This window comes from Xiphophorus hellerii, chromosome 19 (assembly GCF_003331165.1).
Source record: "Xiphophorus hellerii strain 12219 chromosome 19, Xiphophorus_hellerii-4.1, whole genome shotgun sequence".
NCBI lineage: Eukaryota > Metazoa > Chordata > Actinopteri > Cyprinodontiformes > Poeciliidae > Xiphophorus > Xiphophorus hellerii.
In genome coordinates, this window is record NC_045690.1 from 4,248,231 (window position 1) to 4,262,086 (window position 13,856).

General features: G+C 40.2%; 1 protein-coding gene across 1 annotated transcript; it reads left to right on the forward strand.

Moving 5' to 3' along the window:
- Window positions 1-595: 595 nt before the first annotated feature.
- On the forward strand, window positions 596-12,217 carry grhl3 (grainyhead-like transcription factor 3). Its single transcript, XM_032547664.1, is given in 16 exon segments — window positions 596-744; window positions 2,019-2,184; window positions 2,287-2,342; window positions 3,736-3,991; window positions 4,079-4,318; window positions 4,803-4,914; window positions 5,899-5,993; window positions 6,461-6,619; window positions 6,723-6,798; window positions 7,217-7,338; window positions 8,126-8,151; window positions 8,274-8,359; window positions 10,148-10,233; window positions 10,346-10,360; window positions 10,362-10,411; window positions 11,320-12,217. Coding segments are annotated over 16 exon segments (1,680 nt in total). The 5' UTR covers window positions 596-727; the 3' UTR covers window positions 11,438-12,217.
- Window positions 12,218-13,856: the final 1,639 nt, after the last annotated feature.

A 13,856-nucleotide genomic window follows, 5' to 3' on the forward strand; every position in this document is an offset into this window, starting at 1 on the left:
TCACAAAATACCAAAAATTCATTGAAGTTTATGGTTGCAGTGTGCCAAATTCAAAGGATGGGAACCTTTTTCTTTTTTTTGCCTAAACATAGACCTGCTTGTTTCATCAGTAAAGCGGATAAATGGTGGTTTTAATTTACTATCTTCACCTCAGTCAGGATTGTTTGGAATAGAATTTAAGAAACAACAACAAAAAATAGGTTAACTTAGAAAAACTACCTATTTTTTTCCCCAATTACCAATTCCCAAAACAGAAAAAATTAAAGAAACCAAAGCCAGAGTAGAGGTGAAAAATGAAACTGAAAAACTATTAACATGTCAAAGCCAGGCTCCTTCCCTTTGTTCTCTTCTCTCAGTCATTATCAAACCTTTCACACTTGACTGATTCCCAATCTCTATTTTTCTGATTCACCTAATGAGATGCAAGACCCTCCCACCTGAGATTGTTATGCAAAATAACCTGCTAGCTGCTGCGCTCTCATGTGCAAGCATGCAGGTCCCCCCCTCCACCTGTCCTATCAGACACCTGTTGCAGAGCTCTCAGCCAATCAGATGAAAGAAGCAGACTCTGTTCTGGCATGACATAAAACTGGGCCTCGTTCAGAGGAAATCACTGCAGTTGACTAATCTGTGTCTGATCTTCTCTGCTAGACTGACACGGAGAGAAGAGCTCATACATACAGTGAATACCTAAAGGAGCCTGTTCAGACTAACTGGTACGGGAGAGATGACCAAAGAGACTGAGTAAGTTTTCTTTTTAAATATTTTGCATTAAAATGTTAATTTATAAAACTGTACTTGTAAGTAGAAGTATAGTAGTGCTGTAAATGGTTTGTGTATAATTTCCATTTTTTAAAATGTATTTAATTTCTTTTGCAATGGGACCCCCATGTGAAAATCCCTGCTGCTTTTTAACTGGGATTTCTACAGGGAAAATTGATACGGACAAGTTGTATTAAAAGCTCAGAGGCTGACACACACTTTCTGGATCCGAGGCTGTAGTGGGTCTGTTTCAGCTTGTGTTGTCGCTAACCTAGGGGCCACGGAGCACAAAGGGATTGTGGGAAATGAGAATCTCCTCTGGAGGTGTTGGAGCGCAATTACAGCATGCAATGCATTGAGTTACACGGTGGTGAAACGTTAGACAGGAGCCCACCTCATCTGAAATCAAGTCCTGGTTTCTGGGTGAAATGTAGAATAAGTCTAAGCGGCAATGTTTATTTTGCAGGTTCATCTCTGAGCATTTGGAAGAGTTTTTAACCCAAGTTGGGGAGAAATTTAAGTTAAAAACTCCAGTTTCCAAACTTGGAATTTAGCTGGGAGTCACAACATACATGGGATTTCTTCTCCCTGTGCTCTGACTCAGATGTAGCTGTGAATAGCTGTGGTCTCGTGTGTCTGTCAGCACATTTTATTAACTGTTTATCCAGGCTAAACTGCTGCTGTTTGTTCATTAGTTTTTCCAGACTCACACTAAAGAAGGGGAGGGCATGGGGGCTTATCCTGGCAGGGTGCCTGTTTACAATCCAATGTCACTGTGAGTCTATCTAAACAAGTCATATCCTCACAATCCCAGCCGTTAGTTATTTTACAACTGAGATGGAAAAGCAGAGCTAGCTTTTTGGTTGTAGATGCTGGCTTCTTTTTAGCAGGAAATAAATCGGATCGCATTTGTGCAAATAAGGAGGTTTATATAGGATTTAAGCATGTGGTTTCTCCCCTGTTCACGCTTGAAACCACAAAGCACTACACCTGCGTATGTGCGTGCTTGTTTATGTGTTGTTGAACCCTTTTGACGCCGCGGCTCCTGAGGGTTCTTACTCAGCTCTGTGGTTTTGCAATCGAAACCCTCCGTGCTACAGGGCAAGTATGTACAGTGCTCCAAGGCTCAGGAACCTCCGCAGCTCGTCTCCAGCTCACTACAGCTCTGTCAAAGCCTCTCACACCAAGGAAATACATGACTTTTTATGTCGTTTTGTTCAAATAAATCAATCTAAACTCTTTGATTCCTGCTGCAGGACTCTGGGACTGGTCTTTCAGAGCGAGAACTTCAGCTATAACCATTGTACAAACTACGTAATGGACTCCTGGGCCTACCTGGACACCCCCAACCCGGAGCAGAAGCTTAGACTCAACCCTGGAGAAACCATGACAGCCTTAACAATACTTCAGGAACAGTGCAGGGTAAAAAAAAAAAAAATTTCACACCTTAATAAATTAATTTCTTGTTTATTTTGATGTTTTTATTTAATGTTTTTTTTCAATTTTGTTCTTTTCCACAACTAGAAAGAGCAGAAAGCTGCTGCCTTCAACCGCAACAACATCTGCAAGCCAACAGAGAGGTCAGCTGAATTTTACAGAATTCCCAAATTTCCCCCTAGAATTCCCTAGAAGTTCGCAATTAAATCATAAAAAAAATACATTGACTGTGAGAAACTTGAGAAACAGATGTTCTTCGTGTCACGTTCAGAAATTTAATCCGTGTATTTATTCTCTTCTCACTTGATGAAACTTATGTCAGTCATAATTCATAAAGGAAAAATGGCAGGGCTTTAGGAGGTCATAAACTCATGAGTGGGTAATCCCGTAGCCAAACAAAGCGGGAGGGTTTATTGTCTCCAGCCCTTCCATTCACAGAAGCTTTCTCCATCATCGTCTCCCTTTCTGTCAGTTTCACAACAAGGTTGCTTCTGTCCCTTGTTCCTCCTGAGGTGGCTGAGAAAAGGCCACTGCCGGGGCGCAGTGTTGTCCCCTCAAACGTTTTCAATGGAGAAATGCAAACAGGGCCGGGGAAAGAAGGCCCGGATTAAGAAACAAATAGTTCCCACCCAGATGCAAAGCCTGCTGTTCTGCAGGCAGCTTTTGGCGCATTAGCTGCTGCACGCGTCGCCATCTTCAGTCGCATTCAGTGGTGCTTTTGATGTAGGAGATGTGGCTCTCCACCCAGGGCTTTATGCTAACAGGGGGTGGCAAAGGTTTTGTCAGTTCAAGGTTTCTATAAATTATTTGTGTTTCCAGCTAAGTGGAAGTGCAACCCTTCCAAGCAAATTTAAAAAGAATATGGACCACTGCTGGCTAACATTGCTGAAGTTTATATTTTGCACTTAATCTGAAATTTATTTGGCAGAAATAGAGCCCAATAATGAACATTTCTGTTAAAAAAGGCTATTTTTCATCTGTTGCCCAGAACAATGAGTAATTTATCTAGCTAAAAACAATCAGGTTATACAAAACAAGGTTAAAACGACAAAGCTACACAAATATTAAAGATTAAATACAAAACGAAAGACACTACAACAAAATTATTGTAAAAAGTGTAAGAAATTGTTCATATAATCCTTCATCAAGATGGCAAATCACAAGTTGTCACATGGTAAATTAAAGGGATATGTTTAATTATCTTTAGTTAAGTTGAGAATAGATTATTCTCTAATGAACAGCAATTTATGATAGTTTAAATTTATTGACAAAAAAAATTATTTCTGAGGTTTTATTGACACTAAATTGTGGAAAAACTTCCTCATTTAGACAAAGCTGGATCAAGTTATTGTGCAATTTGTAAAACCTTTACTGTGTGAAAACAAAAACGATTACCGGTAGTTAAAAACCCTTCTCATTTTTTGACCTCTGTATTTTGTATTATGCTTATATATATTCATATGTTTAGCTCACATAACCAAACCAAACCATAAACTGGATTCTCTGTTGAACTTTTGCTTCTTTCTGACCCGGCAGGACTCTGATGACCAACATCAACGACCCGGTCTTGAAGATCCTCTCCGAGATTGTTCCCACCTCCCACCCTCAGGAGGTTCTGGGGCTGAAGCAGATCTCTTCTCAGCCCATCATTTCCGCTCCCGGCTTCTCGGAAACGTACGCCACCCTGAGCAGCGTCGTCGCAGACACGTCCGACAAGCAGGAGCTCAGCAACATCTTCGACCTGATGCAGAAGTGGCCAGACAACGCTGCGTTCGCTGACCCCAGTGCTGAGGTAAGCCTGCCGCCATTGTCTGAAAGTTAAATCTTTGTTGTACATTTAAGTGTTTTTACTAACATATCTGCGCTGTGTGGGGTTCAGACTCTTCCCTATAGCAATCCGTTTCCTGAAAGCCACTCCAGCCCCGTCTACTCGGGCTCGTACGCCAGCTCCTCTCCGGAGAGGCCCAGGAACGACTTCCAGTTTGCCCTCGGATCTCCTGCTGCATTGCCTCACAAGTCCAGCGAGTTGCCGATGGTTTACCTGAACAAAGGCCAATTCTACCCCATCACTCTGCAGGGAGTCGACAGCAGCGCTTGCCTCACCGCCACCAAAGTCAAGGTGAGTGAGTCATTATATAAAAAAATATCTCCTCAAAGTTTTGTTCGGCTTTACGTAAAGACATTAGGAACTACTGTGGTAGTTTTTCCCTAAGGGTTTGAGGAGCAGGTATTCCTGTTTTATTTCTGTCGCCAAACAAGCCCTTCCCAAATGTTTGTCCCTCCCTGGAAGCCAGCTCCGTCGGTGACTAATGCCCTGCTGACAGCCTGCGGACAGGGCTTGTGCCATACAATTTGTTTCTATGGCAGTTAAATGGGGCTAGAATGGAGGACAGCTCAGCTCGGCTGTGTTAATAAAAAGACAGAACAAGGAGGGGAGAAGGTGTGGTGTTCTCACTGCTCTTTTGTTTGTCAGGAAAATCAGAGGAGAAAAGAAGGATTTCCCGTCATGAATGAAACGTATTGTTGTACAGTAAAAACAGAGATGCTCATTTGAAAATGTGGCCTACTCACTGCCATTGACCTTTCTGTTTTCTCCTCTCCAGACTGTGGTGATGGCTGTATTTGAGAACGACAAGAGCCCAGAAATGCAGCTCCGCTTCTGGAACCACTGGCACGCGCGTCAGCCAACTGTCAAGCAGAGGGTTATTGACATCGGTATGTTTTTTTTTTTACACACGCCAAAACACGAATGCGTGATCAGTCCGTGCATGTTTCTGGTTTCTGAACTTTCTCCTCAAAAACAAGCAAGAACAACCAAAATAAAAAAAAGTAAAATTATAAATCATTTTTCACATTTTTTGGGTCCAAAATATACTTTCTTTCCCTGTTGAAAAAATAAGCGGCAAAGAGAAAGTGCTAATTCTGTCACAATTATGAACTTTGACCTATAGGGGGAGCTATTTACGCTATCTTTTCTTCCTTGCTAGCAGTTTTCTTTTTACATATCATCACCTAAAATAAGTAATTTTAAAAAAATGTTTTATTTTTTGCCTAATTCATCGTTTGGCAAAACGTGACTCAGGCCTTTATTTTAGGAAGGTGACGATATGTGAAATAAAACTGCTAGCAAAGAAAAATAGTGTAAATTGTGCCGCCTAAAGGTGAGTAATTTTTTGGCCAAAGTGTTTTTTCATCTTTTGGTAATAAAAATTGAGAGATTTATGACACACAAAAACAGGAAAGCACTATGAGTCCATGCATGTTTTTGGTTTCTGAAATTTCTCCTCAAAAAGAAGCAACAACTACCAACAACAATCAAAAATGAACTTTTTCCTGGTGAAAACTTATGTAGCACAAAGAAAGTGTGCAAATTCTGTGACGATCTTGTACTGTAACATTTAGGGGGAGCTATATACACTTTATTTTATATATTGTCACCTTCATAAAATAATATTCTAAGAAACTTTTTTTGCTTAAATCATCTTTTGGCAAAAAATGACGTAGGTAATTATTTTAGGAAGGTAACAGTTTATTAAAAAAAACACTAGCTTTTTAATTTTTTTCTGATGAGAACTTCCAATTACCAAAACATGCATGTACCATATTAAAATACGAGTTAGAGGCCTTATTTGTCTCTAATTTTGAGAAAATTTTATCTTGTAAGGATTTAAAATATTTATATCGCTTAACTTCACACAGCCGACTACAAAGAAGTATTCAGTGGCATCAGCAACGTGGAGGAGGTGGCCTTCAACGCTTTCTCCTTCGTGTGGAACCCCAACGAGGAGGCAAAGGTAAAGACGGTACCTTGTCCTAATGCATGCATAGTTTCTCTGCTGTCGTGAGATGCGCTAGCCGAGAAAGTTAAACGAGATGCGTTAGCTGACATGTTGAACGGCAGAGCAAGGGAAACGCTGGCAGTAAAACAAAACAGAAAAAAGAAAAAGGAGCGGCTGAAGAGACACATCAGGAATGTAAAATATGCCTTTTCCCTGTCAATCTCCAGCAGACCTAGCCTCTCTGCTGGCCCCTGAGGTGTTAGGTGGGGCCAATAAATCTGCTCCAATTGGGCACTAGTGTGGGAGACTGAAAAGATAACGACTTAGAAATTAAAAAAAAGTGCTGCAGGTGTTCCTGTTTCATTCGAATTGCATGAAAAAGAAGGGGAAGTTCTCACTTTCTTGTTCAATTTAACTTTCTAAATAATGCACATGAATAATAAGAAAGGGATTTAAAATCTTTTCTTCTTCTTTTTCCTCAGATTTACATCGGTATAAACTCCCTGAGCACCGACTTCTCCTCTCAGAAAGGGGTGAAGGGCCTGCCTCTGAACCTGCAGATCGACACCTACGACTTCAGTTCAGGAAACAACCAGCTCATCCACAGAGCTGCCTGCCAGGTCAAGATTTTCTGCGATAAGGTAATCCACTCAGATTCATTCACCGTTTTTCCATAAGCCATGTAAAACAGGTATTTTGTGGGATCCGTGCCATTATTGTAACCTCCTGTTTGCGTGTCTGCAGGGTGCAGAGAGGAAAATGCGTGATGAAGAGAAGAAGAGATCCAAGAGGAGGGGAAAGAACACTAATGATGCACATGGTGAGTATTCTTTAAAAAAAAGAAAGGGATTATTATTACTAGTCCTGTTGCAATAAATTGATTAATTGCATAATAAACTAAAACAAGTGCAATAATTTCCAGTTGCATAATTTATTGTTTTTCTTGGGGTTTTTTCTACTAAAAACTGGATAATAAAAGTCTTATAATTCATTTTATTTGTTGTTTTGTTTATTTATTTGGGATATTTAAAATGTCTTCCAGTTCCAGTGTAAAATATTCATTAGAATTAAAAGTTAACAATTATGTTACTTAAAAATGGTCTCAAAATTACAATATTATCGTTTATCAGAGTAACTTGTGGGACAATTTGCAAAATTTGATATTGTGACAGGCCTAATTATTACACTGTCCAATGAATAATAAGCTCACTTTGTTGAATCTCTTGGTTTGTTTGCAGCCAAGTCCGTTGTGAGCAGCTCCATCGGCTCTGAGTGCACCTTCTTCAAAACTCTAGACGACCTCGTCACTCAGCCAGTTCTCTTCATCCCAGAGGCACACCTCACCAGCTTACAGCGCATGGTAAGCCCCTCGTTAATAACCTCTCTGGTCTGCGTGCACAGCCCTGCAGGTGATGGGATAGGCACGAGCGAAGCAGGGAAAAAACTGTGGGAAAGTATGCAAGGACGGGGGTGGGCTTGGGAAACTGGAGGAAGTGGGACTGGCGATGTTAATAATACCAGTGAAAGTGAAGCTAAACACAGGCTTCGCATCAGATAAGCTAATTGGAGTCGAAACCAGGCACAAGTTCAAGCATCTGCGGCCTGAACATGTGGCGTCTGAGCCATGAGGGCTTGCACGAAAGCGCGCAGACAGCCAGGGTAACATCCCCAGGTCGATCCGCTGCACGCCGCCCTCATCTTTTTTCTTTTTTTACATGTCCTTCACTCATCAGAGCTACAACAACAGTGTGGTTAGAGAGCTGTTCAGACAGGCCAGCTTTCCCACAGTCTCTAAGCTTTACATGGACACGTTGTAGAGTTTACGTAGGAGCCAGTAAATGTCAGGTTATTAAGATGCCAAATGCATTTAAAATGCAAAACATTTTAGATTCAGAATAACTAAAGTTAGAGTGACTCATGAAAAAAAGAGGATAGCTGATTGAATGGTGTGATTAGGGGTATGATGGTGCTATCTGCCTCTCCTCATCAGTGTCCACGTCAGAGTGGCTCTGCTAGAGGTCATGGGAAATAAACACTTAAAGCAATGATAAAATGTTTTTTTTTTTCATGAAGGACATTAGGCAATGTCTTTATCAGTGGAGCTGCATCTAATCAGATCTTTCTTCTCCTCTCCATTGTCTCACCAGGCCACTCCTATGGATGACATTGAAAGGTAAGCGCATGTAAAAACACTCCAAAAAAAGAACAAAAAAACACATTATCCTGTGAATGTCTGTCACCTTTCCGTCAGCCGGTTGCTTTTGTCTGACGTGGTTGTTGGTTTTGTGTTGGCAGGAGTTGTCTGAAGAGGCTGTATCCAGACAGAGAGCAGAGTGGTTCTCCACCCAACAAACAGACACGCAGAGAAGACCCACAAAGAGGTGGAACATTAAAAACAATCCTAATGCAGACATGGGCTGGCTCAGTTTCTCACGCTGGGATGACCTTAAGGAAAAACATCAATATCATGGTGTTAATGCTGCCAAATTAATGTCTTTAGGAACAGTTTATTTCGATCATGATACTTGGAATTTCCCACATTAGATAGCTTATTGGTCGGGGGTGTGCTGTGGTGGTTCAGGGGTTAAGCACAACCCACATATGGAGGCCCTAGCCTCGACGCGGCCATCGCAGGTTCGATTCCTGGCCTGGCGACCTGGCATGTTTCCCCCCTCTCTCATTACCCACCTTCCTGTCAATTAACGATCAAATAAAGGCCACTAGAGCCAATAAAACATTTTTGTTTTTAAAAAAGATAGCTTATTGGTTTATTTTTACACTGGTGGTTAACACAAATGAGGCAATATCAATAAAAATTGAAGTGTAAAATTAGGTACAAGACACAAAAACGTAAATTGCAACAATAATTGCCAAAATCCAACAAGTAGGAATTTTCTAAATTAATCATGTGAATCAATACGCATATTTTGGAAATTTGGTTTTAGAAACAATTTCCTTCCTTCAGGTGGAAGAAAACTTTTTTTGAAAGGCATTAGCCTCCTGGAATATGTTGTCTTTACTTTCTGTCTTTTCTAGATTCAGACTCCTGCTAAGTTTAGTACAAAACTGCATGTACTTACTGTGCACTCTTACCTGACCAACTATAAAACAGCATCACGTTAACCAATTCTCTAGTTTTCACACCATTTTTCCATTTAACCAAATTCCTCTTTTTATGATGAAAGCAAACATTCATTAGTCTTATTTCTGCTAGCAGCTGCCAGTGTGCAGCAACATATGTTATACTTTTTTTTATTTCATTCAGTTTATTCAGTTCAATATAGTTTGATATATATCTTTCACTGATGTACAAAAAAATATAATCTGGAGCCCTTTAAAAGACAAACTGATTCAATTCACATCCAGAAAGATATTATCAGATTAGTCCATTACAATCCATTCATATGCATTCAAACACATGTATTCCAGTACAAACTTAGTTATAATAAAATGCAGTAAAGTTGGTGTATAGATTCTAATTTTTTTTGAAGTCCTCATTATAAGAAAGTCCGCCTGAGCAAGCATGTGGCGACAGTGGGCAGTAAAACAGCTCCAGTGGAACCATTACTCTGCTCTCGATGAGCCGTCTTTAGAACACAGGAAAAGAAGAAAAGAGCAGAAGCAAAATGCAGTTTTCTAATATCTGAAAGAGAAATACAGCCAAACATAACAATGCTAATTCATTCTGCTGAAATTAGCTTAAATTTATTTAAATGGTGGCAGTATATAACTTACACCAATGGCATAAAAGTTTGGATAGAACATTTTATCTAGAGCCTAATTATTTAATTGGTTAGCTCATAACTTGCTACTGGTAGTTTTTAAAAGTGAAATCTTAATAACAGTTATGTGTGGCACACTGTCACACCTCTTTTTGTTTTTTAACAGCATGGCTTTCTGTTTTTCACAATCAGAGATATTCCTAAACAACTTCTAGTTCTTCTTTTAAACGCTAAGGAAAGGTGTTGTACCCTTCTTTAAGCCAGCAACAGGCGCAGGAGGGGCAGATCTATGAATCAGGAGAAAGCCAGTTTTATTTTGACACTGATTTGCCTTTTGTTGAAAGGACATTAAACTGTGTTTTTTTTCTGAACCAGCCCATGCCTACACGCTATAAAAAGTATTTTTTGGTTTTCTTGGTGCTCATTGTGTCTCTCTTGCTCTGTTAGTCCTGCTATACGTGAGAACCGGCACTGATGAAGTGTTCGACGCGCTCATGCTCAGCTCGCCGACGCTGTCAGGCCTGCGAGAAGCTGTAAGTATCAAATGAAGACGTTCGTTGATGTCTTCCTCTTTTCACAAGTGTATTATCTTTCTCTGAGCAAGAGCTCACGCTCACTTTCATCTCTACACCTTTCTCTCCTCAGATTTCCGAAAAGTACAGGCTTGCAAAAAGACACCATTGGGAGAATCTGCAAGAAATGCAAACGAGGGTGAGTTCCTGAGTCTTGGGTGATGTAAAAGAACTGACATGGATGCGTATGCTCAGGGCTTCGTTTCTGGCTTTATCCTCTTCATGCCGACAGACCGGGTCGGTAGGTTTGGCTTAGCCTGCGGAATGTTTTAATTGTCGCTCCTTTACAAAAAAGGCAGCAGATGAAAAGATTTCACAGGTAGTGCAGATGAGTCATCAGCAGTTATTGATGTTTTCACAACTGTATCTCGTTGGAACATCAGGAAGTACTATTTGAAGCGATCCTTTCTCAATGAAGGCCTCAGGGCTTCGAGTCACAAGCTAAATGTTGCCTATCAAGTTATCGACTGCCACACATCTGACAAAGATCACGTAGTTTTTACTGAATCCGAACCCTTTAAATAAATATAAAAACGTCTTTCACACTGAGCAGAGTACAGAAAAACAGGAACTCATCAGAGGGATGGTTGTTGGTTTTTAAACCTATGTTAATCTGGGGGGTTTTTGTGCGTGACGCCAGGGCAGATATGAAATCCTTAACTTGTGACCTGCTTAGATGAGCTGGAACACCTCTGGGTTTTTTTCCTGCCTCTTGCTGGCAGCTATCAGTGGGGGAAGCAGCCAAGCTAACAGGTTGGGTTACATTCTCCCAGCAGCTCACTCCCTTTTTTTTTTTACTGCTACCTTCAATCAGTGCAGTCCCTGCAGGCGGTGTGCGTGAGCCGCAGGGTAGCTGGAGCATTAAAGCATCAAACACTTAAAGGCTGACAGAGGCCATGTTTCTTACCCAGAACTCCAACAGAAGTTGATTTCAATGAAAAAATATTCATAGAAACAGGCACTCTGTGTTGTTTGGGAAAAACTACGAAGATGTTGTTTTTTCGAAATACCTCTGAAGTAACGGCTTTTTTTTTCATTATCTTGTAGAATATTGGTCAACATGGATGACAACGTCATCCAACACTACAGCAACCAGTCGGCTTTCCTCATCGAGATGACTGAGCTGGCAGCCGGTCAGCTCCAAGTTACGCTCGTTGAAGAATAAACTCCCCTGAAGGACGGAGAAACACAGCCGGCGTTTGAAGCCACCTTTGAAGCACAGCCATCATAGAGCTGTGGACTAAAAAAGCCAAAGAGCTGGAACCGAACGGAGCCCTCCAGATTTTCAGACTTTAAGATGAAAATGTTAAAACCATTTCTTGAATTTGTAAATCCCGGTCTGCCCAGTTCTTATGGTTTGTTTATTTGAGTAAAATATTTTTAATGTAAAACATTTATGTGTTGCATTGTATATAGATGTAAATAGATTAATATTACAGTGTTTTTATGAGCTTGACACGATTTACTTTGAATTTCAATTTTCATTTTCAGAGCTCTAAACATCATTTGTGCTCAGCAACCTTTTTTTAAAGCATTTTTAAACGATGTAAATTTTGCTGCTTTCAGTCTACCCATCATTTCCTCTTCATACCCACTGGTGCGTTTTTCTTACCCACAATCTGACTTTTCTTTTCTTCTTTTCTTTGTTTTTTTACTGCCAAGTCTCTTTCTATTTGTTTTCCCACCTAAAAATTGCCAGAAAAAAAGTCAGGTTGGAGTCGGAATCTAAAGTCAGACATTTCCACTGAGGTTTAGTATTGGCCATTTTTTTCTAGCCCAAATCTTCAGACATTTCTCGACTTTACGGTATAACCTCGTTGAAAGAGTTGATCCCCAAAGCCCCCCCCCAAAAACTTTCAGGTTGAAGAGGAGACTTTCAAGTCATGCCTATGTGTGTGTATGAGGGAAAGAAAAATATATTTTTTACGTAACGCATCATTTCAAAGCAAACATGTATCCCTGCATTATTTCATGATAGCAACATGGCGACTCGCTTCAGATTTGATACATTTTTCCTCTTTTTTTTTTCAAAGAAAATAAAAAAATGGAAAAAAAACACTTTTGTTTTGTCTCTTTGTCTGCTTCAGAAGTTCCAACCAATTTGACAATCAAAGGACTTTGGAGGTGAAGTGCATATTGAAAAAGATTAAACTACATGAAAGCATGAACCCCATCTGCAGGAGAGGGGGGATTATTTCTGTAAATTTGCATAATGATTTGTTTTTGAGCAAGTATCAATGATACTTCCCTCCTACTCTGCAAACGCAATACCCACACTATTGGGATCTTATGTGATAAATAAACACAAAGTGGTGAACGATTACTAGAAGTACTAGGTTTTCGATTTCTCCCCATACTTACTGAAACAGTGCCAAAAGACCCTGAGTCCAAACTGACGACTCTGATGGCTCAAATTAGCATCCATTCTTCTATTGTACATGTGGTCGTTGACCGTCAGGCCAGAAGGTAGGAGTGTGAATAGTCCATGTTGGGGGTGGGTATCTATGATACCAACAGGAGATCAGATTTCCTGTAGGTAATGCTCTTCAGTCTAGTTTGAAGCATACATGAAGTGTTTTTGGAGAGATGTGACCTTTTGCAGCTGATGTTGTGCTGCATTATCCAGTCTAAGTCGAAGTCTAAGTCTAAGGAACAATTGTGCAACTGTGAGATGCGTTGAGGCCATTACCAGGGTACTTAAGGGTACTTAGAATCCTTCATGTCATTTGGACTATCTCTAGACTGCATAGGAGTGGTGTCTACATGGACTAACTCCAGTACTTCTTAAATAATTTTTAATATTCTTCGCAAATCTGAAGAGCAGCATATGTTTTCATTTCACCACATAATTTTGCTATAATTACAGCTCCTAGTTTTTTGTGATCCAGCACATCTACAGATGACATTTCTGCCCTCCTTTCTCTGCAAAATAGCTCAACTTTGTCAAAGACGATGTTTTATGAACATCAGTTTTCAAATTCTCATTTTGGTTTAGGTCCAGACTTTAACTGGTCCAATGTAAGCTACTACATTGTGACTCCGTCTCATATGTCTAGGTGAACTTTGAGCCCCATCTCTAGTCTTCTGCAGCTTCTCACAGGTTTTCTTTCATCTCTTACCAGCTTACCCAAAGCATGATGCTACCACCACCATGTTTCATCATTGTGGAGATATATTCAGATAGCTCAGTGTTGGTATTCCTCCAAATAATTTGCTGCATTTTGGCTAAATTTAACCCAGCTTGTCACAGACCTCAAATGTGATTATTTGTGTTTCTTTTAGCAGTGTCTTTCTTCTGGCTTCTCTTCCATTAAGGAAGAGTTTTCATCTCATACTTGCCGTCTTGACAGATTTTGCAGCTGCAGAAGTTAAAGTGAGAATAAACTACACACAATTAAACTCAATGAGGTGACTACTGAAGGCGGTTAATTAGAATTTTATTTAGCTGTATTAAAGGGGGATTATTGCATATGCATGCCACACTTTCCAGATCTTTAAGCAGAGGTTTAAGAGGGATGAATACTTTTGCGAGCCTTTGCAGACTCAAATCAGAGCTCTATAACCTCAGAGAAACTAAAATGTAA